General features: G+C 38.2%; 1 protein-coding gene across 1 annotated transcript in view; it reads right to left on the bottom strand.

Annotated features, from left to right (window-relative positions):
• Window positions 1–353: 353 nt before the first annotated feature.
• The window catches only part of LOC127951469 (ephrin type-B receptor 1-B), a 204,825-nt gene continuing 178,577 nt past the window's right edge, over window positions 354–26,601 (bottom strand). The window contains exons 10-16 of the mRNA XM_052549345.1: window positions 22,892–23,077; window positions 21,053–21,300; window positions 19,875–20,090; window positions 12,453–12,602; window positions 10,138–10,331; window positions 8,841–8,996; window positions 354–5,900 (exon numbers count right to left, since the gene is read on the bottom strand). Coding sequence (XP_052405305.1) covers window positions 5,786–5,900; window positions 8,841–8,996; window positions 10,138–10,331; window positions 12,453–12,602; window positions 19,875–20,090; window positions 21,053–21,300; window positions 22,892–23,077 — 1,265 coding nt within the window. The 3' untranslated portion in view covers window positions 354–5,785. The remainder of the gene's footprint in view (window positions 5,901–8,840; window positions 8,997–10,137; window positions 10,332–12,452; window positions 12,603–19,874; window positions 20,091–21,052; window positions 21,301–22,891; window positions 23,078–26,601) is intronic.

The following is a 26,601-nucleotide window of genomic DNA, read 5'->3' as shown; positions in this document are numbered from 1 at the left end:
CCCAAACTCTTCTAGACAAAACGGTCACTTAATTATTTCATAAACTACCTTGTTTTTGCAGGAATAATTACTAAAGCAGAGCATTGCTGGACAACTACATGAATTGAATGCCTCGTTAGTCAAATTATTACTCTAAAAATGTGTTCCTCGCTATCTCTTTTAATCGCCATGGTCCTTGGTAAGCACACCACTGTTGTTTTGCAGACTCGAGCGTCTAGAGAGTGTCTGTAAACTCCTAACAGCCCTCGCAAACACACTCCCTTTACAAACAGCAGAGAAGCGGCTGCACGTTTGACCCACGGCTTGCCTCATTATCAAGAGCTCTCTCCGGATGAAGATATCACTCGCTTGACTTCAGCTTTTCCAAGGTCTTTATTGAGTGCATTTCAGTACAATAGTTCTCAGAAAGTTACAGTTTCAAACTCTGACATACTCATCACAAGAAACGAGTGTTAACTATACAGCCTCGGTGAGGTGAGGGGGGCTTTCCTTCGTTCGCTATCTACAAAACAGTGCAGGCTAGGATCCATGCCATGCTAGTAATATCAACAGTCTCTCAAACCATTTGGCTCTCTGGCTTTTAGTTTCGGTTGCTTAAAGTAATGCTCAAACACTTTAACATGAAAGTGTCGTTTGAAACGCACAAAAAACAAAGATCGATAGAAAACACGAGCACGTTCCTACCGGCGGTGTCAGACGACGCCTTTGTTTGTTCCAAACACGCTTTTTGTTTGCGCTTGAGAAGTCTGAGCCGTGCTAGTGAACACTTGCACCGCTCAGACTTCAGTTGGCACGGGAACAGCATCACCGCTGATCCACTGCCAAACGCTCACCAGACTCCACAATGTGTCGACACTCCAGGCAAAGAGTGATAAAATTAGACTCAAATCATTTCCGTTCATCCTCTCACTCCCTGCCTGTTCCCTCAACCCTCCGAGAGGAGGAGGAAGAGGAGGATACCCTTGCAAGAGATGAAGATTATCCTCGATTGAGTTGTTGGACATGTGCAAAACGAGAGGTTAAAAAAGAAAAAGAGAGACACATTCGGAATAGATCAATAGTGTTCATGTACATATTCAAATATTATTAATATAGCAACTACATCTGTATTGTTGCGCATGTGCGTTATGGCAAAGATTCAATCCGTCTGTGCAGATGGTGAAGTGCTGCCATTTGTTTTACTCTGTATAGTGGTAGATGGATTGATATATTGACCAGGATGAATATTTATCCATTTAGACTGATTAACAGAAAAAGCATTACAAAATCTAAAGCTTTTCACTGGACAAATATTTGAGGTCTGTAAGATTTTTTTTTTATAATTTTAAAATTTGTCTCACGAAGGGCCAGATTTACTAACAGCTTGCACCAGTGTAAATCTTCTTTTGGTGTTAAAATAGTACTGTCAGTATTTACTAAAGATGCGCAGAGAGAAGACCGTTATTTTTGTGCCTGAACTTATTGAATATGCATTTGTCTGAGTTTCTCTTTCAGACGCAAAATTTATGGGAGGAGAGTATTATATTGATCACACAACGCGATTTACTAATATTTGCTGGTTTTTCAACACTATTTCACGACCAATTCGTACATAATTTATGAGTGGGCTAATTCGTACGAATTCGTGTGACCTCACTTGTACAACTTTGCACGATTTGTCTAGATCCCAGTGACGGGTAAGTTTAGGGACGGGGTTAGGTGTAGGTCATTTGTACAAATTCGTACGAATTGTGCAACTCGTAAAATATGTACGAATTGCCGTGAGATCAGGCTGGGTATTTACACCATTATTTAGCGGCCCCTAAAAAGCATGATTTATAGTAGGTGGTAATTTGCGCTGCTCTTGGTAGATTTTACTGGTCATTATGGAAATGATCTGGCTGCATCTTTGTTCTTTCATGTGCACACTGTTTTTAAATCACCTGCAGAATTTTCCCATCTGCACTTTAATGGAATTGCGCTCTAACGCTAATTTGCCATTTAATAAAACTGGTCCCATGGATGCATTTAATTGATCAAAAATACAGTTAAAGAAAATTGTAAATATTGTGAATAATTATAATAATTTGAAATAGTAATATATTTTAAAATGTAATTTATTCATTTGATGGCAAAGCTGAATTTTCAGCAGTCATTTCTCAGGATCCTTCAGAGATATTTCTTATTCTTATCATTGTTGAAGATATTGCGCTACTCAATATATATATACATATATATTGTAGAACCGTAATACTTTTACTTCCAAAAGAGATAAATATATAGATTTACTGTCACTTTTGGTCATTTAAATGCATCCTTGCTGAATAACAGTATTAATTTCTTCAAAAATATACATTTATATCTAAGTGACCCCAAACTTTTGAAATGTTGTATATATGGGGAGATGCCAATATATATTTTTTCCTATGCTAAATAAGCCTTTAAGCTATGATTTATAACACATATTATCAGTAAAAAATAAAATAAAAAACATTTGGCATTTTCCATTTTCCAAACCCATATTGTTCAACCAAGGTTAAACTGTAAGCCCTCTCTCAACACACACCTGGAAGTCGACATGAAATGCCATTCACATTTGGAACCCATTGCACTTCAATATGCAGTAATTATAAGTGAAACAGAATATGATGATGCGACTTGCCACCGTGATTGGACTGTGAAAAGAATAGAGAATAATTTGTGGTTGGAGGGGAGAAGTTGAAAGAATCACGTTGTTAGAATGAAAATGGTACATTTTGTATTTCATGTTGACTTAATACTGTCTGTCTATTCCTTTTTTCTTCATTCTCCATTTCTCTTCATTTCTTTTTTCAATCCTGCACTGTCCGCCATCTCTCGCTCTTGTTTTCTCTTTTATTCTCAGACTCGCTCCAACTCATTTATCACTCTCCTCAGTCTGTAGGTATCCCAGCATGCTCCGCCCTCCCCAGCGTATCTACGGCTTTGAGCGCAAGTCAGCCATTTTTCAGCTGGGCCATACGGCAGGACGCCGGACAGCTTGGTTACGCCCCACCGTGAACGAGCTGGACGCGGGCCACAGGGGCGATACTTTGTGATCATTAATAGAGCTGCCTTTACACAGAGGCAGAGGGGAAGACGTCTTCATCTCACGCTAATGCTTTTATAGAGCCAGACATTATCTTAGAACTACCGTTGTATGGAGGAACAGATTCACTTTTTTCAGTGTAATACAGCTGAGGTGTGTGTGTGTGTGTTTGTGTGCGCACAAAATGAATATGCCTCTTGGCAGAAGCTGTAAAAGTGTTTCATCCTTACCAAAGAGCCACACTCTTTGGTTACCATGGTGAAATTCATTGTAGCCAATTAGGTGCAACACCTTGGGTATATCTGCTTGATGGATTGTGTGTATGTGTGTGTGTTGCTCCCAGAGAATAACCATAAACCATGAGTCTCATTAACTTACAGGCAATGTAGCAGCTTATTCATTACACACACATTCACATCAGGTGAATGAATGGTACAGCTGCTAACTTCTACAAACCATTATGTTTCAAATCTTACATCGGGGTCCTTTAATGTTACACCTTATGAGATCCTGTGGAGCTGCTTTTAGCCATTATGACCCCAAAAGCTGGAACATTTTACCAATTACTTTTATATTTATTCATTTACAACACTTTATTATCCAAAGCAACTTACAAAAGAGGAATGCTGTGATTTTATCATAAAAGGCCAACATTTACAGCACACAAAGATTAGGCAAGCTCCCAATCATTCATATTTGTATTATTTTAACATTAAAGTTGGCTTTGAGCATTTTATTTCTCTTTAAGTAACTACGTTGATTTTTTTGTTTGTTTGTTTTCAGATTTGAAATTCACTTTATATTTATTTTTTTCGCCCCTAAAACATTTTTTCATCTTACATTTTTTTGTTTTTAATACAATGTTATTTTCTTATTTAAAGCTACATATTAGTTATGAATGGTACTATATTAATACAATAAAATGATAATGTTATTTGTAACACTAAATAAAGTGAACTATTAACAAGTTCATGCATATGAACAATGAGCTTTTTTGTCTTTTTCTTTTTTTTTTTTTTCCCGCATCTACTAATCTAGGTTAATTTAATAAATACACTATGGTTCACTTTTAATTCATGTTTATTCAATGTTCATATTCATTCATACAACCAGAATGTTTTAGTAGGCTGAGAAATTAACATTAATCAAGATTAATAAATGTTTTTAAAAGTATGGTTAAATGATAGGTCATACATATATAACACATGAATATAATATTGATAAACTGGATCTTATTGTATAGTGTTACCTTTAATGATAATAATAATTTATTATTATTATTATTATTATTATTCAGCTAATGCTATTTCTCCATGGCAACCAAAAAGGAACAGCCCAAAGCCATCAACAGACCATGTGTGTGTGTGTGTGTGTGTGTGTGTGTTTGTGTGTTACACAGTGCTTAACTGACTGCTTAAGTAGAATGTGCTCAATGGGGTGGCGTTAGGCATCTGTTCATAAGGGGTCACACAGATGTTCAATCCAGACACACATAGAAATAAATGGAGAGCTGATGACACGAAAGAACATGTACCACATTTAGCAATGTCATCGAGAAGCATCTGGAGCCGAGAGAGTGACTCGGCCTGATAAAAGTGGTGAAGGGCAGCGGTTTCACAAAGTCTCTTCGTTTCCTACCTGCAACCTTTCAGTTGGCTTATCATGTAAACACGTGCTTGGGAACAGATTAGCGGTTTTAAAGACCCTGTAAGACCAACATTAGTACAGCTTATTAACAGTGGAACTACATTTAAGTGTATTAGCTAGTTTAGGTGGTGACGACACACCTTCCCAACGCTAGTCGACGCATTCAAACACTCTGACACGAAACTAACAAGAACGACTAGAAGAAGTAGAAGAAGAAGAGGTGGAAGAAAGAAAAGCTGTACATGTAAGTGCTCATCAGCATGGAAACACCTACAATAAACACTGTTTAGTGGCCTGAATGCGTAGCTTTTTTCACCTAAAGTATATCTTTTTAACGCTAGTTTATACACAACTAACTGATATTTACACAACAACGACTGAGTCAGAGTCCATCCCAGATTGTTCTCGTGGCGTCGCGCTGACGTAGGTGAGTTTGTGTCCTGCAGAATCGGCGGTTCTTGTCCAATGCGCAACATTGCCAAAAATGCAAGCGGAAGAAGAGGGTATTTACATACAGGTCCGTTACACTTCACCTTCAATATGAAGGTTTACTCTGAAGATAAACTCATATTTATTTAAAGATATACATAATTTACGCTCGTATGGCCTAGGGATGGGACGCAGGCATACAGGATGTCCTTTGGCAACGTCAGCCATACCGAGATCGACAGGTAGTGTAAGTGGGAAGCAGTGACGATAGAAGGTTTATACTGGGGAAAAAAAACCTGAAAAAATTAAGAACGAAAGAACCTTGTAGAAACCGATGCAAGACGTCTCAGAATCTGAGCAGTCACTGTGATTTCTGGATAAGCATTGTGAAGGTAATTAATGATGAGAAGAGGACAAAAAGAGTCCACTTCTTTGGTTTTCTTTGTAAATGTAGACTGAAGAGGCAAACGGCCGATGGGTTAACAAGTCCTGGTGGTTCTGTTTCAATCTGGTCTGTTGGATATGGGATAACGGTTTTTCTCCTGAAACACGTTCTCAGATAAGGATGATAGTCTCTATTCTGGCGCGCTCCGATGGGATTGGGCTCACCCGCTGGTAATTCTTCCGCAAGCTGCCCGGCCCGTCGTCCGGCGCCCCCTGTAGTCATGCCAGCGTTGTGCCAGTCTGGCACTGGGACATCTGCAGGTGCATGGACTGAATGCTGTTGAGGATTTTCTTCTGATGGCCGGCTAGAGTCACACCTATCCTCAACAAGTCCCTGCGAACACAAGAAAAACACATAACTACATTTAATACTGGACACACATTCAAATGTAGTGCAAAACTGTGACAAATACCTCAAAAGTAAGACTAAAAAGCTCTATAATGTTACAAACGTATGAGACGAAAGTCGTAGTTAATGTTAATAGTGAGAATTGGACGTTAAAGTCAATGTCCGTCATTATAATCCATACTGACAAACATGGTTTATTTTTTATTCTTACAGTAGTAAAAAATTTATTCCACTAAAATCATTTTGCCAACTGGTACAGGAAAACCGTTTCTCCCTGAGCAATACTCGACAAGCACTTCCTGTTAGTAGAGTTATGGTCAGCACGTCAAAAGGGCAAGCAAGATCAAGACATGTCTGCTACAGCATGTGATTTTAGGTGACTGTTTCATTGCCACCTTTAAACTACAAAGACAAAAGAGCAACTCTGAATGAACGCTCAATTTACTCTGCTATCTTCCGAGAGGAGCATTTATTCTGAATGAGAAAAACCTGTACTATCAATATACTAACCATTCAAACAACGCAGAGAGAGCGAGAGAGAGAGAGGGGGGGGGGGGGGGGGGGGGCAACTCAGAGCCCCTACAGCTTTATAGATTTGAGAGCAAACAGCATTAACACATGAAAGCTGCCTGCATTTAACTTCCTGTTTATGCGTGGGCTCATACTTATGTTGCTAATTAAGCGCAGACCCTCTGTGAACGGCGGCTGCATTAATCACAGCGTCAGAGACGCTACACCTCACAGAACGCTTCCCGCCATGAAGAAAACAACAGGAGACATGTTTTAAACATCATCAACAGCATATTCACCTGTTTGCTCGATAGCGACTCAAACTAGTCAAAACACATACATACATACCTTAGCGAATCATGCTAATCCTACTGTATGGATTAGAAATCAATATTAAACAAGTTTGCTGAGATATCTGGCCACCCGGCATTCAGTGATCAATGACTGTCTGGAAATCTGAAACCAGCTTTAATCACCCTTCACACAGACAACAAACGAACTCACCAAGCATTAGATGTCATCTGAAATGAACCAATAATATGACAAGGTGGCTGAATAAGACGCATAATTGTTGTAAACATAAAGATTTTTGAAACATATGTTGTTAAAAGTGTGATCTTTTCTAAGCCTGTTTTCAACTCAACAAAAAATACGCAGGAGACTAAGATGTAGTTTAAAATAGGATATAAAGTTGTAAATATGAGGTTAGGTGGTTGACTAGTTGGATGACCTGTTGATGGGGTGATTTTAACCAGTTTAGAGCTGGTACGCCATCTTGGCTGATTAATGATTAAAGCCTAAGAAATCTAATAAATAGAGCTTTCGTAATGGTTAGACTGGTTAAGGCTGGTTCACACGGCAGGATAATTGGGCCGATTTTAGCCCCGATTCAGCCCTTCCGACAATCTTAGGATGCTCCGATTATCGTAAAATAATCTGATCAAATATTCCTGCCGTGTGTGGTGTGTTAAGACTAATCTCCTCTGCTCGGAACAATGTCGGGACCGCTCCGATCTCAAATCGGGGATATCCAACATGTTGGATTTATTTTGCCCGATTTCTTCTCGTGTGTGGTGTCCCCCGAGGACAAACAATCACGCAGCCTGTGGACTGTGGCGTGTAGCCAATCAGAACGCGAGGTGACGAGGCAGTGATAGTACCGGGAAACAAAATCAAAACAGCCGGCGTATATAATATAACAAATACAAATAAAGTCGATGGGCATAACTACATCCACAACTGCAGTCCACCAGAGTACATGGAAACTAATATATGAACGTTTATTTCAACGGTTATTAATCTGTGTAGTACGTAACAACATTTCTATGAGATAAAACAACAACTTATCTCCATATCATGATATAGCAAGTATAGTCCATGCTCGCGTCGTCTCCACCTCTTTGACCATCGCCTTTTCTTATTTTTCTTATGTTTTTTTTCCCGTTAAAAACAAAGCACAAACTATGGCCACTGCATCCTCTTCGTCCACCATGATTGTTTACTCTAAAGTCACGTTTGATCTCGAGGGATTTTGCGAGATTTCCCGTCTGACCTGGGAATGCTCGGGAGTCAAATCGGTTCGTGTGTGATGTGTTGATATTGCCGTGTGGCTGCACACCACACACGGAGCGACCAAAACTGTTAGACCCGTGATTTTTTATCGCCGTGTGTGGGGTCTCTCAGGTTTGGAAAATCTGCCGACAATTTTAAAATCGTCCCGTGTGAACCAGGCCTTAGTTGTATTTCTACTAGTTGTCCTGGTTAGAGCTGGTGGACCAAGCTGGTGATGAGATTGCTAACCATTTTTTATAACACTTGCCCAGTTGAACTAGCTCAAGCCTGGTTCTACCAGCACCATAAAGCTTAAGTAACAATGATAAAAGCCTAACAGATAGAAGAACCTTAGAAACTGAGACTGATCATCAGCTGGTCCAAGCTGGTTAAGGTAGTTGACAAGATGATGGGGTCAAATTCACCATGTCAGTCAAATTGGATAGAGCTGGTGGACCATCTTGGCTAAAATGATGAAGAGCTGGATATCCACATTTCAGAACACTTCAGAATGTTTAACTACCTTGAACTAGCCTGTTTTTTCCAACTTAGTTAAGGCTTTAGACAGTTCCACGCTGGTTTGGGTGGTTCATGAGTTGGACGACCAACTTATTTAGAAAGTCAATGGTAATTTAGGTTGTTTATTAGTTGGTTGATCAGCTTTTGGGGCCAAGTTTGACCTGATAGATCATGTTGGGTCAGCCTGGATTGTATCACATTCCAAAATGACTTGGACTGGCTGACCAGCTTGACCATCTGATGTGAGTACGGCCTTTTTAAAGAACTTTATTGACAATAATGAAACCCCAATGTTGAGAAGTTGTAGAAACTATTTAGAAAAAACACTTAAGAGTTCACACTCACTCTGAAGTCATCTGGGTGACCAGCTGTAGGGATGTGAAGCCAGAGTTGAGGAAGTTGTCTCTGTACTGAGACATCTTGATGGCGGCCAGCCAGTCTTCTACAGAACTAAAGGTGGTGAAGTCTGGGATAGACCTGTCCAACAATGGCTGGGATGGACTGGAGGAAGAGAGGGAAACAGAGAATGAGATGCAGGGGGGAAGAGGAGTCACATGACTCAACCTTGGGCGTCAAGGTTACTATATGTGTAGGGACCACCAAACTCATTTTTCTTCATAAGTGGACTAATAAATATCTCGTTTAATATGAAAATGCGCTAAATGTCAAGGGTTTATATATATATAAAACAAGATGCATTAAGAGCTACAAATTAAGTAGAATTTACCTTGATCTTCAAATTCCAAAAGTTTTCACCCCCCAGCTCTTAATGCATCTTGTTTCCTTCTGGAGCATCAGTGAATGTTTGAATCTTTTTAAATAGTTGTGTTTGAGTCCCTCAAATGTCCTCAGTGTGATAAGGTGCATCTCAAAATCATAAAGTCACTGCTGGAAAGGGTTCAAATATGCAAAGATGCTGGAAAACTGAACAATCTGCAGGACCTTAAAGATTTTTCTGAAGAACGCTGCTCAGTTTAACTGTTCAGAACAAACAAGGGACTCATGCACAACCATCACAAAACAGAAAGACAGTCGTGGATCATCAGGTAACAGAACACAGTACTACAACTTTTGAGTGGGGTTATTTTAATAATTTCAGCATTTTTTTTGTCTTGTGGAATAAATGTTAAAATATTTGATGTACAATATCTTACTCAGGACAGTACTAAATAAAATATAACATGCATTTAGTATGATCTCTCTTATTTTTTGAAAATGACTCATATTTTCACAGATTCTGCAAGGGGTGCCCGAACTTTCGATCCCCATTGTATATATTGTAATATATCATTTATTTATGTGATGCAAAGCTGAATTTTCAGCATCACAACTCCAGTCTTCAGTGTCACACGATCCTTCAAAAATCATACTAATAAGCTGATTTTCTGCTCAAGAAACATTTCTTAATATTGTCAATGTTGAAAACAGTTATGCTGCTTAACACTGTTGTGTTAACCAACATACTTTTTTCTCATGATTCTTTGATGAACAGAAATTTGAAAAGAACAAGTAGAAATAATTATTTTGTAACAACGAAAAAGTAATTGATCTAAAAATATTAATAAAAAAAAAAAAAAAATTAATAAAGGTTTCCACTATAGTGAAAAACAAAATGTGTGTATAATGAGTTGGTTTGACTCACATAGTGGGTATACTGGCGACTGCTTTGAGGCTGGTAGGGTTGCGGATGAGTTTGTCGAGCGTATTGACGATATCCGTGAAGCGTGGCCGAGCGTTCCGATCTTTCTGCCAGCAGTCGAGCATCAGTTGGTGGAGAGCAGTGGGACAGTCCATGGGGGGCGGCAGCCTGTAATCCTGCTCTATAGCATTGATCACCTACACGCAGACAGATATTATTGTCATTAATTTGCGGGAGTTTCTGACTCTTAAACAACAAGAAGTGGAGTCTTTTAGTGGAAAAAAAGATACAAAACGGACAAAATCTATCATCATTGTACCTGATTTGCCACTAAATGGTACTTATTAGTATTTTAAAAGTACATATTATGACCTAAAGTGTACAACTCAGCACCCTATGTACCACCTTGACATGCACATGTTATAGATAAAACACTAAATAAATCAATCCTTAGTAATAAATGATTACTAACTAAAAAAGGGACACTGGACAAATTAGTGAACAGATCTTTTGCATGAACAAATCTTTTAGTGAATAAATAAGTGGTCAAATCTAAATGAATCTTTTAGAGTATTCAAAAGATTTGCATCAAAACCCCTGTCACTAGAGGAAACGCATTGTGAGAAACTGGCTTTGAGTGCTTCAGTAATAAGAAATATATATTATCATAAAACATATATCAGTTTTGTTGCATAGACATTGCAACATAAACAAACAACCCACATCATTAATCTTTAAACGTGATCTGTTGTTCTACCCTTCCTTAAACACTGGACTCTTCCCATATTCCTCTCTCTCTGATCCTCTCTGACACAAGTAAACATTAAATGAACAAACAACTACACTGTCTAGCCTCTGCATACCAATCTGCACAAACATGAATCTAAATATTTGAGGATCAATACTCTCTGTTCCCTCCATCCTAAACTGATTCCACAGGACCGCGGTGAGAGCTGGGCACTCTGTGCTGCAGATGTCCTGCTGTTTCATTATGCTGATATGATCTTTTCATGGTAATTTGGGACTGGATGATCATTAAAAACTCTAGAAGAACAGATAATGAAATGTGTGATAGGCCAAAGAAATATTATCCAACTCCTCCACTACTTTACCTTTAGCACTTCTATGTCGGAGAGTATAACATGGGAGCTCTGTTGTTTTGTTTTTGGGGCATGTCACAAGTTGTTAAACATTTTTTAAACCAGAATCAGACCGCTTTACATTCTGAGTCCTTCATAAGATGGTTTTCATGAATATTTAACCAAAGAATTTTCAAATCCAACATAAGAAATTAAGTCGGTCAAGCATGTCAAACAACCTCTTTTGAGCAATTGAGACGATCTTTGAAAAAAAAAAAAAAAAGTACACACAGAGAATGTACAGAAAGCAGAAAGTTGTGAGTTCGGCAGTCATTACACTCACAAGTTCCTCAGGGTTCGTTCTGCATCTCTGATGTGTTAACTGGATGCTAAAAGGATTGGGGAATTTATGTTTTTATTGGCAGGATTTTCCAAAAATCCCCACAGAGCCTAGAATGAGTCGGTTATATTCACAATTCGAACAGAAAAAAAAAGAAAAAACTTTTGTCAGCTCTGAAACACAGATACTGGGAGATTTGAATCCTGAAAAGACTCTGAGGCAGCTGTAGATTCAGAGAGAGAGAGAGAGATGGCAAGACTCAAAGTAGTGAGCCTTAGAGCAAAAGAGATTGACAGGAAATGAGACTCACGGCAATGAAATTCAGAGGTAGAGCCAAAGGGTGTTGGGTGCTTTACAGTTAATCATACACTTTACATTCATCATGAATGCACTGCAAAGCTTTACACTCTCAGAAAAACAAAAGCTGTCACTGGGGTGGTACCCTTTAAAAAAGAAATTACTAAAATGTACAATTTAGGTTCTAATATGTATCTTTATGGTAATAATGCACCCATTAAGGGTATACCTGTATATGGTACAAATGTGTACCTTTTGAAAAGTTACCACCTCCTGGAAAGCTCAGGTTTACTTTTCATACATTTCATACATACATAATGATTACACACAACGGCATGGGTTCATTTTAGTTGTAAGTGGGTTTTATCCACTATATTATATTATATTATATTATATTATATTATATTATATTATATTATATTATATTATATTATATTATATTATATTATATTATATTAAATTATATGTTTTAGTAGTAATAATAATACAGTATAATAACAAAATAATTGTATATTTTTATTTAATTCAGTTTACTCAGGGCTAGTGTGATTCAAAGCAAGTAGTTGAGACTCATACTCTGTTATGTATAAAAAAGGACTTACATCTTGGTTGCTCATGTCCCAGTAGGGCCTCTCGCCAAAAGACATCACCTCCCACATGACGATACCGTAACTCCAGACGTCACTAGCAGAAGTGAACTTCCTGTACGCGATGGCTTCTGGCGAGGTCCATCTCACAGGGATCTTTCCACCCTGAGGAAACGAACAAAAAAATGATAGTTTAGTCTGGTTGGTTAGAAGTGATAAGATGCTTGCATATGGATTGGTTTTGGTCATAATAATCCATGTGACTCAATTATGTTATCAGTAACGAAATATATCGCTTTCACATGGATGGCTGGGAAGTATGCTGTTTGAACAAAATAAATAAGTAATGGGAACATATTGACTCAGTGAGCTCTACATCCATCGCAGCTATAAATATTTGCAAACAATGGGTGCATTTGCATTTACTTTTAAATTCAGCACAACTGAATTTAATCATTTTTCTTTGCAAAACACAATAAAAACTTCTTTCCAATTCTTCAAACAGTGTATATGTGTGTGTGCGTGTGTGTGTGTGTGTGTGTTTGTGAGGAGGGCCTAGTCTCGTCCGTGGAGCGTGTCTGTCTGTAATTGGTCTACCTGAGGATGGACTTGTGTGTCTCACTGATTAAAATTGACAGCAGTTTGTTTCAAGATACAACTCACACACACACACACACACACACACACACACACACACACACACATACACGCACACGCACACGCACACGCACACGCACACGCACACACACACACACACACACACACACACACACACACACACACACACACACACACACACAGACACACAGACACACACACACAGACACACACACACACACACACACACACACATACACTAACAAACAATGACAAAACATACACAGAGTCTAATGATGTCAATTAGTTCAGTCCTGCCTCTGACGTCAACCAGATGAAAACTAAATGACAGGAAAAGCTGAGCAGCATATAGTCATTCTAGGAGTGCGCTTCAGAATTGGTGTGTTTAGGCTTAAAACTGACAGTAATGAAACTAAAACTTTGACATTTTCTAAAGAAGATTTACTGTAAGTGGTTACCCATGCAAAACTTCCAATGCTATGATGTTAGGGTCTGTTTCCATAGGGTCAGTTTGTCCTAAACTGTTTTTGGCAAGTTGCGATGTGGCTGCTACTTGGTTGCTTATTGTATGCATTCCGGATTTTAGAAACGACTTTGTTCCCTTCTTTAATGTACATTGAGGGAATATTCCAGTTTCCTTATAGACAGAAAATTAAAACATTTTAGTAATTGTAAGGAGAACAACCTAAAATAAGATTACATAATCTCAGACCTCTTTCTTGATCCATTTTTTATTAAGTTTGGTGAAAAAACAGTGGTCAGGAAAGGACAGATGCCTGCTGGGAGTTTGCGTCACTCAATTAATCACTCCATTCCACCTCTTTAACCCTCAGGTCTCTTTAGTCCCCTACATCCTTCCTGATTTTTTTCTTTACCTATACATCTATAACTCTATATTTCCAACCCATTGCATCTTTTGTGGGTCAATATAAAGCAGAAAAACCATGAATGAGAAGAAAGAGAGATACATTTCTTTAGTGTTTTTTATAGAGGAAAGGGCTTCATAACAAGCACAGAATCCTTCTATATGAACTAAAAATTCACTTTCAATATCCTTGTAATAATTCTGCATCACCTCAGTCTGGATTATCAGTCAAAGATTTATAAAGATTTTATAAAAATCTTAAAAGGGTCACACCCACACATCAAAATCAGGTTTTATCTGCTCTTTTGATATAAAAGAATTTGACATGGTGCAAACAATATACAGTAAATACAAAGCACACATTCCAGCCCACCCAAGACCATATACTGAAACTAAGCTGCAAAAATGGATCATTCAGAAATCATCATGCAATACACACAAGATGCCCTGCTTCACGTTTAGGACCTCAGAGATCTGTCATTTTTCAACAATGAGCGCTATGACATCCAAAAGCACAATAACAAATGACCTCACATGTTTAGACATCATAGGTGGATTCAACAGTTTGCCGGCCGTGATGAACAATACTGTGAAGAAATACAGTACAAGGCAGTTAGCCATTCACAAAAGAGATCCTTTGCAATGTCTTAGAGACACAGTGGCAAAACATACCAACTGTTGGGTTACACTTTGGTGCCTTGACTAACTTTATACAGTAAATGGACTTCATGGAAAATAAAATGCTTTTGAATATAAACAAAGATTTCTCTTTTTCTTTTCTTTTTTATCAAATGAAAAATATATAACAAATGAAGGATTTGACGACCCTTTCTGCTTGGATTTTCTCCCGACCTTTATGTTCAGTGACCTGAAAAACCCAATTTCATCTTCATCGATTCTAATATAAGATGGAATGAACCTGCATACGACAGAGACCAGTGTCACACGGGTCACCTTCACTGTCTGCTGTCTGTGACGAGAGGCCTGTCACCACAGAGACAGGGCACATAAACACTGACTTCAGGTTAATGACAGTTACTTTTACATTAAACCCATGTAGTGTGAACATAACAGAACTCAACTAGTCATGGTTAATGCTGAAGTGACAGTGTCTTACACCTATAGTAGCATGTTTGAAGTGTGGTTAAAAAATGGGTAATATAAATACATTTGAAATTAAAATAAAATAAAAACAGCTGGATCACTGAAACATGGAAAGTTTGGTCAAACACAATGTGGTTTATAATTCATGCAGCATTTATAGAAATAGACCCATATGTCTCTCTGATGCTCCACTGTCTGTCACTATTTTCGAGCTGCAGTCTGAAAGAACAATGAAGATCTGTCTCTCATAGCGGCACATGCTCACAGCAAACAACACTTGAACAACTGCAGAAGAAAGACACGCCACTAGTGTTTAATGTCCCAAACACAAACAATCTGTAACGCAAATGTGCCTACATGAGGCAGAATAACAGTGGCATATATTTAGATCTGAAAAACTGCATACTAAAAAAGACAGAAAGAGACATGAGACTCTCTGTCTGTCTGTTTGTCTGTCTTTCATTACTTCAAAGTAAAGAAACTTTCAGACTGATGAAAAAACTAACATGTAATTTAATGTAATGTGAAAATATAGACTAGTAACAAGATTTCTCATAGTTTGACACGGATGTCAACAAAGCAATAATGCTACAGAGTGAATATTAGATCACCTTGTCTAACTGCTTTTAAATTATAACCCATGGCCATTCGGTTTCCCTGCGTTCCTTACAGATCTAATTTGCTTATATCTCCTTCACTTACATTCATTTCAAATTCCAGTCCAATTTGTGCTGCATTAACATCAGCATGCAGATCAGACGTCAGGGGAGGTGGTTCAGATAGCAGCACGCGCGTCACTAACCTTTCGCCCCCTTATCCTGGTTCTGTACCGCCCAGTCACCACCCAGACGCCCAACGGGGACAGCGCAAATTAAACCATGCTCACCTAATCCTTTATCATCCTTTCCTTCCAATTTCCCATCCAGGATTTTTAATATTAGATTATGACCTTGTCTTTCATAACCAGGTTAAGTATTCTTTTTTTTCTCCCTCGACTCGAACGCTCTTCCTTTTCCTTTGAGAGTTCTTTGTGCTTAAATGAAAGCGTGCTTGTTCGCCACTGTGTGGGGTGTTCAAGTCTGTCACATGGTGCTGCAGGTCAAAGGTCAGATAGCATGTTTAAATAATGACAGCTGAGGACAGTGGTGTGGTAAAATGTTGCTCACACCGCTTCTCTGTTTGATACCCGCAGTAACTTGCTATCCAATCTGCTCACATTTTACAAGAGAGGCAAGAGTCAAGGTTGCATAAACCTGTGAAACTGAGACTGAATTGACAGTTTAAATTCACTAAAATAAACCATGATAAATGTTGCAGTCCAAATTACATACTAAAAACGGCAGACAACACTATTACTATTGCTCATACTTATTAAAAATCATGTAAAAATATTTTTAAGGTTAATATATATAACCTGACCTCACCTCTTGTACTATGGATATAACGATTACCAAAGGGGTAAAAAAGGAGGAGAGATGTGCAATTACCGTTCCACGTGATAAACTGGATAGAATAATAAAAAAGGGGGGCAAAAATTATTCATTTTCTTCAGAAAAACATACAACTTGGCAAAAACTATAAGATTTTCTTCAGAAAAATATAAGATCTAGTTTTACCCCACAATTCTAACAAAAACCTTCTTGTTTGCATAAATTAAAGCATGCACCAGCCTTTGTTCAGAATGAATCTGGCTTATACCGATACTGACCTTGAGAAATTTCAGCTAAATGCTGTTAGACTATTAGGATTGCTCAAAGCGAGCTGATCTGAGATCAGGAAAGATAAAGCGTATAAAGAGCACACATGTTCATCTCAGCTGCACTGCACAGTGGACTGCCACACACACACACACACACACACACATGGGGAATGTAATAACTGATGGGCTTATACTGGCTTAGCTACCTGTGACACTTGACATTTATCAAACTACATCAAACACACACACACACACACACACACACACACACACACCAACACACAGATGCATTTCTCCTTATTCGTCCTTCCTAAGATGTAATTTAACAGATGAACAGACTGTATCTGATAGAGGTGAGGTCATGCATTTCCCTTTCCACTGGCTTTAGCCTCATAATGTTTGCCAATGGAGGTTTGTGTCAACAAAAATATTTGAAAAGCATATTCAAAGTTTTGTTTGAGACATTTAGAGTGCGCCTGAATATTTCACATTGTGCTCAGGGTTATGTTCCGTAAACACAACAGCTTGATGCAGGGAGAAATGAGAAGCCTATTTCTTACATTTATTTTGTTAAGCACTATTTGTATGTTGATCCAATTTGACATTTTAATTTAATAACTTTAAAGGGATAGTTTACCCAAAAATGAATATTCTGTTATTAATTATTTACCCACATGTCATTCCAAGTCCTTTGTCCATCTTTGCAAAACAAGTTAACATATTTAGGATGAAATCTGAGAGCTTTCTGACCCTCCATAGACAGCAAGGGGAGTACTATAGTCAAGGCACAGAAATGTAGCAAGGACATTAAAATAATCCATGTGACATCAGTGGTTTAATCATAATATGAGGAAGCTACAATAATACTTTTTGTGTGCAAAGAAAACAAAAATAACATCAGTCAGCCACCATTTACAAGTGTTCCACGATGCATGCCTATGCATTCCCCTGCTTGTCCTTACGATGCATTACTATGTTTCTGTGCCATGTTTCTGTGTAGTTTCATTGTTGTATCTGCAGGGTCAGAAAGCTCTCAGACTTCAACAAAAATATACTAATTTGTGTTCCAAAGATGAATAAAAATCTTACAGGTTTGGAACGACATAAGGGTGAATGAGAATTCATGACAGAAAGGGTGAACTATCCCTTTAAGAATTCTTCATTTTTATCAGTCCATGCGTTCCTTTGGAATTTAACCCATGAGCTTGGCAATGCTTGACCTACATGAATGTCAGTATTTGCCAACACAGATCCAACCATTCCACACAACTGTATGATGGTCAGATGGACTCTTTATATCTCAGACTAGTTCACACTGCCATAACAAACCAAGCTGGGTAATGTGAACTATTTTAACTGAGTTCTTGGCAAGAATAAGCCATAATGTGAGCCAGTCTTGATGCCGACTGGCGAAAGTCTGGCTGAACTAGACTACACAATTGCAGAAGTTGCTACAGAACATCAGACTTCAACACCTGTAACAGAGAAGACAAGTAAATGAAAACTAAAGGAATTGAAATGGTGAGTAAACAGAGGAAAGAGAGAATGAGCATGTCACATTCCACACTCCGGCATGCCAAATCGCAGCCCTCGAATTGGAGAGGAAGAGGAAGAGAAAACAGAAAGTGACAGAAAGGAGGGTGGGCCGGGCGAGGGGGTGTCACACATTCAGATCCCGCCTCAGTGTAAATAGTTTTATTTTCCATTTGCAGCCCACAGCCACTGCACTTGTCATGCTGACAGCGAGAGGGAAATCTGTGTTCATGCTGGGAAAGTGAGGGACGTTTCTTTATTTCTTCCCTTTCAATTTCACTTCCTTCTCTGTATCATCTCCTCCAAGCCCATGGACACTCCAGTCTCTCTTGGTAGAGTTTGAGTGTGTTTTAGTACAAAATGGTTATCTTCAAGTTAGACACAGAACATAAATCAGCTGAAAACAAATTTCAAAAGGTGACAGACAGACAGACAGACGGGCAGACGTACTTACAGATGTCCCATCCTCAGATCGTAATCTGGCTGTACTGCATGTCCAGACTGAATGTGACTGAGATGTTTGTGTTTTTTTATTATTTTATCCATCGACCGACAGACAGAATACTGACAAGTGAACAAAAACGGCCAAAAACCCGGGGGGTAATTAAATCCTCTCTCTATCAGTAAGAAAGACAGCGAAGTCACATTAGTATCACGCCAACTTCACATCTTTGCCGCATATTCCTGTCAATCAACAGTCACCGCAGGACATCCTGTTTGTGAATGATGGCTTCCTTTGGGGCCTAATGAGCTTTCACACGTTTTAACAGAGACAAAACATTAGTGAAATATTCCCTGTCTGTCGTCTCATCTCTTTATCATCCGCCTCACATCTCTGCTCACCAGCGCTGAGGAACCACCAGAGTGTAAAAGATGAAATTGTTTGCTTATAATGCATGGGACATTTCTATGAGAAGTCTGAAGTGAATTTAAAACGCGTTCAATAAAGGATGTGACCCAGGGCTGTTTCTGTCCAAAGCGGGGGAAACGGTTGACCCTGCTAAAAGTGCGACTGTCAGTGCGACCAGCGCCTCGGAAACCAGCCTGAATACAGAAATCACAACAGGGTCAGAAAAGATGGAACACGACAATGAATTATCGGTAAACCCAGATAATTACGAACGTGGTGAATCCGTGGCACCAAAAATATCACAGTGCTCTAAATAGAGAGTCTTTAAGAAGGCAGGAGAAAATAGTATTTCATATTAATATTAAAGATCCGCAGCGCAGGAGGGCTAATGATGCCCCGGATGCCTATTAATGATACATAATAGAGAATTCTGGAAGTCTGAGCGCTCCATTTGGGAGGCAGGCTATTGGAAGTCCAGTCACTTGGCTGTGTTCAATCACATACAGAATTTAAATGCAGTTTCTCCAGGAAACACTCATGTCCTGTCAGAGAGACAATGCACTGTTTCTTTCCAGAGACATTTCGGGGGATAAAAGACAAAGCAGACAGGAATGAAAAAAATAAAACAACGCTTGAGGAAATGAGGAGCAATTACAAACGCTCAATACCTGTCTTTTCAATTATTTCAAGCAACGATGCAAAACATGGCACCTACTGGCTCCTGTGGGAATGAGGTGGTGTGTCTGACGTGCCTGGGCGAAGTCTTACCAGTGAGCTGGTGTAGGTGGGGTCAGAGGTGTCTTCCTGCAGATAACGGGACAGGCCGAAGTCCGACACCTTGCACACAAGGTTGCTGTTGACCAGGATGTTGCGGGCGGCCAGGTCTCGGTGGACGTAATTCATCTCGGACAGGTACTTCATGCCAGCAGCGATTCCCCTCAGCATCCCCACCAACTGGATCCCTGTGAACTGCCCATCATTTTGCTGCCAAAAAAACAAAAACACAGTATGTCAAACCTCAACTACACACTCAGCTCCTGGTGTTTAGCTGTAAACACATTTTTTTTTGTGTTATGTAGTAGCTGGTTAATTAAGAATATAATAATCTATTTCCACTTAACTCTATTTCAAAAGCATTAACGTGATTTGTCAAAGCAGGACATGCTCCAGGATTCATGGCTGACAGAAATGAATTGTGAGTGCTTGAGTTTAAAATTTTGATAGAAAAATATATAAAAATAATTACAGATATGATAAATAGATTAATAAAATGATCAACATTTAGAACAATAGATAGATAGATAGATAGATAGATAGATAGATAGATAGATAGATAGATAGATAGATAGATAGATTTGCAATTAACGTGAAATCTAACAGCTGCATGTTGCTCTGAGACATGAACGTGCTTAATCTTTTAGAAAATAATAAATTAATAAAATGATCATTTCATACAGGGGCAGACCCTTCAGTAATTTAAGCTAAACAGGAGCAAGTATTAAATATCTTGTACATGTGCACAACTATAAAAGAGACATTGATTTTCCTTTCTGTGCAGCATTTGTGTTTAATATAACTCATCAGTAACTGTCTAAAACGTGTTTACAGCACACAGTGGGAGACCTTACAGTTCCTTCGAAACTTGTGTACACAGCCGCCATGTTGCACAAGTGAAAGCTTTGAACCGAACGCACGATACAAACAGGGGTGGGAGTGTGGATCGATGGCGACGCTACTCGGATGTGGTGGATTTCTAAGCCAACTTCAAAGAGGCCCTTTATTGCGGCACCAGATCAAAGCTAGGAAGAACCAATCCATGAGATTGAAAAAAAAAAAGGGCTGAACATCGATTAAGCTGTGTATTTCTCCATACCAGATGGAAAGAATGAAACAGACAGAGAGAGAGAGACACACACAGAGGGTGATTTTTTGGAAGTTGCACTCACCCTAAGGAAGGAGTCGAGCGCCCCGTTCTCCATGAACTCTGTGACGATCATGACCGGTCGGCTCTTGGTGACCACACCCTCCAGGCGGATGATGTTGGGGTGGTCAAACTGCCCCATGATTGATGCCTCGGACAGAAAATCACGTCTCTGCTTCTCAGAATAGCCTGCTTTCAGTGTTTTGATGGCAACGTAGATCTCTCGTTTTCCAGGCAGTTTCAGTCGACCTTTATACACCTCGCCGAACTCACCTGAGGCATACAAAGAGGAGGGATGAGTGAAAGACCCTTAAAACCATCAAAAAACTATGAATCGAACTCACCTGAGGCATACAAAGAGGAAGAATGAGTGAAAGACCCTTAAAACCATCAAAAAACATTGAAACTTGTACTGCTGAACACCAGCTACAGTACAGAGGGAAGTTCTGAATCTCTCCAGTGTTATGTCTTATTAATGGCTGACACTTTTAGGATATCTGAAAAGTTTAGGCTAGATTCAAAGTAGGGATAGAATGGCAGTGGTGAAAGAACCAAGCTCAAAACCAAAGGATAGCAGATTAAGACATCACAATTTGACGGATACGAATGTCTACGACCTGTTTAGAGGTGCGAATCAAGAAATAAGAGAAGATTAGATTCCCAAGCCAGATTTTTTACAACGTAAATGTTTTGGATGAAAGTAGACTGCTAATTTGCCAAACAAAACAAAACACAAAACAACACAATTTTCCATATTTTGTTACACAAAACAATTACAATTTTCCAAGTTTATTCTGATCCTACTTAACATTTAGCAACTAAAAAAGCCCTACAAGTCCAAAAGTATGAAAGCAAGGTTTTAAGATATCAAACTGTGAGAATAAAAGATTATAAATTGCATATTAAAGGTGGTATGTGCAACTTTTCCAATGCAATTTATACCATTTGTGGTGTTCAGACAGCAAGTAATTTAATTACTTGCTGTCTGAACACTGTGAATGGTATAAATTGCATTTACACCATGAATCCAAATGGTATAAATGCAAAATTGTAAATGGTATAAATTGCATTGGAAAAGTTGCATTTTTCTTTTTTCAAAACATTGTGACAATCAAAATGCCAACTTTCTAAGCATGGTTTAATCAATTGCATTAACTTGGGGAGTACTTTATAATAATACTAATCACAAAAAAAGTTCAGATGTGGCCAAGATGTGGTAGTTTAACAGTGAAGGTTCTAGGCTATTTACACAAAATTGCAAATGAAGTAAAGTGGATACAGGAACGAGTCACTGGAGTCAGTCTGACCTTCAGTATATCACCAAACCCCGGGTTGCATATTTCTACAATAACCTCACTGGAAGCGAAACCAATCTTGATTATATTTGTGTGGCCCCAGAAGTGTTCTAAAATCAATAAAGCTCCAGATAAAATGGGCACAAATAGTAGAGGATAGAATAAAGAGAAACTTTGTCAACTTTGACTTGAGTTTTACTGATAAAAGGTTGAGAGTATTTGTTGTGATCTGTGTGAAATCCATATAAGGTGCATCAGTGGATTAACTTGAGCTGTCTGAAGCCGAGCAGACTGTGAATCATAATGCATCTCCACCGCGACTCGCCAAGAAGACGAGGAGAAGGGCACAGACCCTCAGGATGCTACATTGTGTTTGTGAGGAAATGTAGCCGTACTGAGGGCATATAAACGTTCAGAGAGGTATATGTGCTTCAAATCCATTTGAGAGAGATGTCTATGTAACAGTTGGGGTTTGAGGTCTTTTTATGCTGTTTATTTTCAAGATTTTAACCCAGTCATCCATGCATTAAAGTGCATGTAGAAAAATGAGCAAGAAACAAGCAACACACCTGCCCCGATAACTTCTTCAATCTTGACAGTGGAGACATCTATTTCCTTGGCGAATTCTCTGACAGCTTCATTAGGATCTTCATAGGTGAACGGGTCAATGTAGATCTTCATCCCCGGAGAGCCTGGCATGGTCGGGCAGCCCATGGGTGTGTGGCAGTTGGACAGATCTGGCCTCAAAGTGAGTTCTAGAACACAACCAAATTCCACAAATCACTGAAACGCTCTTTTGCATGGTGTTATTAACAGTTTTCATTTCAGTGCAGTTATAAAAACATTACGGTAAATCTATTCCACAATCTAAATGAAAGCAGGTCAAGTCTAAGGACGTTATTATAATCCGTTTTTGTTTTAATGCATTTATCAAATAAACAAATCCAATATGAGTGGTTAAACAAGAGGCAATCTAAAAGAGAGTGGATTTATCTGAAATATGACGATCATTACTGCACCCATCACCTGACGCTGATGACATCAATAGTTTCTCATGAAACACTGAAATAAATAGGGCTGTGAATTGATTTAAATAAAAATCCACAGGCCAAATGATTAATGACTTTTAGTTCTGTTAACAGTTCTGCATCTGGAATACAGTACTACCAAAACAACTAATTGTAAGCTTAAACAAAAGCATGCATAAGTGAAGCACTAAAAGTAGTCCACACAAATAATTTTGCACTATTTTATGATGCATGGATTCCACTTCGAAGCTTGCAAATTTCAGTACACTTTCATTTTAATTGTATGAGAAAACATAGTTTCCTATTGTTTTTGATGGAAAAAAGAAAGTCATAGCATTAATAAAGTCGAAATTACATTTTGATATAATGAGAGAATAATCAAGTCAGTTTCAAGCCAAGAACACGGTTTTCTATAAATGCACTCAGAAAACAAACACTTAAAAATGCATTGTATGTGTGTGTGTGTGTGTGTGTGTATTTATGAATGATCAGCGTGGTAGAACATTTTTAGATAATTAATTATACACTGTATTACTTTGTATTATATTAATGTATTATTTTGTATTATTTGTTTATTATAGTATTAAACTTATTATTTTTATTTTTGTATTTTTGTATGTTTGTATTGTTGTGCAATTGGTAAGCGGAACTGAAATCTGAAACGAAACAGAGTCTTTAATCTCCAAACCCTAGAAATAAATCTAACCTCTATTGTTAGCCATTACAGTGTTTATTCTCTATCCTTTTTCCCCATTTTGAAAACATTATGGATTCATAGCTGGTGACTATGACATCATTAAACAGCAGTGGCAACACAAGACAGTTGCAGTAAATCTCTCTCTCTCTCTCTCTCTCTCTCTCTGCTTCTCCAATAGAGCCGAATCAAATTCTCTTCTGCCTTTATCCCCCACAGGACCTCATAAACAGATAACGCAGACACGCTATCAAACCGCTCTTCATGGCAGAAGATGAAACTTCATGTGTAAACATCAGTATGTGTGTGTGTGTGTGTGTGTGTGTGTGTGAGAGAGAGAGAAAGAGAGGATGCAGAAAGTAATCTCAGAGAATCAGAGAGAACCAGCAACCCACACAAATAAACCAAACATTAAACGAGTTCTAAAAGGAGGTGTTCATATCTGCTGGCCAATAAAAAGAGACCCAAAAACAGGTGTGGAAGCTGATGCAATCACACTGAAAGACACAGGCAAGAGTCACTAAGGTCTGTTTCAGAAGAGGTGAGCGCTGGCTCGGACGCTGGAGGCTAGAGAGACCCAGTGTGACAGGAAGGCCAAGAGACATTCAAGACTTCCAGCACAATAATAACCCATCCAGCACTCACTTTACTGATGGCCCGAGACTTCAGACAACAGTGTGAAATGAACCAAAATTCACACAATTTAGTCTTAATAAATTGTATTCTACAATACATAATATAAATAATAAAAGTTGGTTTTCATGATATTTGATCAAAATATAATAACTTTTATGACTGCTGAAATAACTTTCTGTGCAGTAAAAACAATTTAATGAATGAAATAACCATCAAATCTAAGTAGACTGTAAAATCAAGCCCCATCATGGGTAAAGTAAAATTATAATTAAAATAATTTATATTTATTTAATAATTTAGAATATTTATACTATATCCATCCATCCATTTATACAACCAAATAACTTTTTTTTTTAAATAAAATCTTGGGATTTCTGACATCAGAAATGCAAAACCATTAACATATCAAATGACATTTGAATGTCAACAATGACTAAACAGTGACCAGAAACCAGTGGAAGAAGAATTACAGATGCTATTCTATGTTCCTCAGTGTGTGTAGCACCTACAGCTCTGCAGCTCCTTCAGAAGGATCATGGCATTATAAATGAAGGACTGAAGTTTATTTTTAACAAGATCCCTAGTCATCTGAAAGCTTCTAGCATTTTAAATGGACATCAGGGGGAAAATGATAAAAGGAATCTATGATATGAACCCTTTAACCTTAAAAAAGCCATGCAGGTTTGTTGAATTATTCATTTCAAATACACATGCACAAACCAACAGTGTGCTTTAATTTTAGAAACGCGGCTTTCCTCATCAATAACTCAAATGGCAAACAGTTTATCCCTCCTTGTCCTCTAGAGCAGTGGTTCTCAATCTGGGGTACATGTACCCTGGGGGTACGTGAGATGATGGTAAAACAACAACGATGAACAAAGTTCGGAGTTTTGGCATTCATTTAACTCTATCCCAACTTAAAATAACATTAAAACCCAAATATGTATTATTTCCAACAAACAAAATGGCGCTACTAATGTAAAAACATGAGAACAGAGGTGCCGTAAACAGTCAAAAACATTATATCAAATCAGCTTACCTCATCTTTTGTGGTCACAACACACTGAATCCAAACAAGCAGCGTGCATGTAGTAAGATTCCCACTGAATATGCTGCTTTAGCAAATCGCGCTGCTGTTCAATGTATTTTAAAAGTAGGTTTTCACTTAATAGCATAAGGAGCAGATACTGACATGGTTTGAGATCAAATTAAACTCGATACAAACACACTCTCTGTGTGTTATTGTTAAGATACGAGCAAGAATGTAAATTTCCCTCAATATCCAAATGATGGCAACAGTTCAGCAAAGAAAGGTAATATTAAGTGAACATTTAACATTTTAAATGTAGCCAACATTTGAAACAGAATATTGTATGTTCTATTTTGCGACAAAATAATAGACTAGTTCTAACAAAATCCATATCATCTTGTGTGCTTATTAGGTGTATATTAAGTGTATTTTGTTAAGAATATGATATAAAACATGACATACAACTAATAAGGATTATACTATATATTATATATATATATATATATATATATATAATGATAAAATAAAATATTTGCCTGTAATTTGCCTATAAAGTAAAAAAAAAGCACCTGTAAATCAATTTAAGGGGGCAGATTTTGTCCTTTAATAGAAAAGGTGTTACTGCGGTCTAAGTGGAAGAGAAGGGTATGCAGAAGAATGTTAAATGCCCCAGGGTGTACGCCGTTGTAAAAAGTTTGAGAACCACTACTCTAGAGTAATGCATCATAACAGCTCCACTCATTTCTTATGGCTGAGAAAGGGAAATAAAAATATATATGTTAATATTTCATAGCCACTTGATCCGTGCATGCCTGGAACACCAACAGCTCTAGCCCTGTCCCACAGGAGAGAGACCAGAAGACATCACTTCCACACGAGGCAGCAGGACAC

This window comes from Carassius gibelio, chromosome B2, assembly GCF_023724105.1.
Source record: "Carassius gibelio isolate Cgi1373 ecotype wild population from Czech Republic chromosome B2, carGib1.2-hapl.c, whole genome shotgun sequence".
Classification (NCBI taxonomy): domain Eukaryota; kingdom Metazoa; phylum Chordata; class Actinopteri; order Cypriniformes; family Cyprinidae; genus Carassius; species Carassius gibelio.
This window is presented reverse-complemented; position numbering and strand designations above follow the sequence as displayed.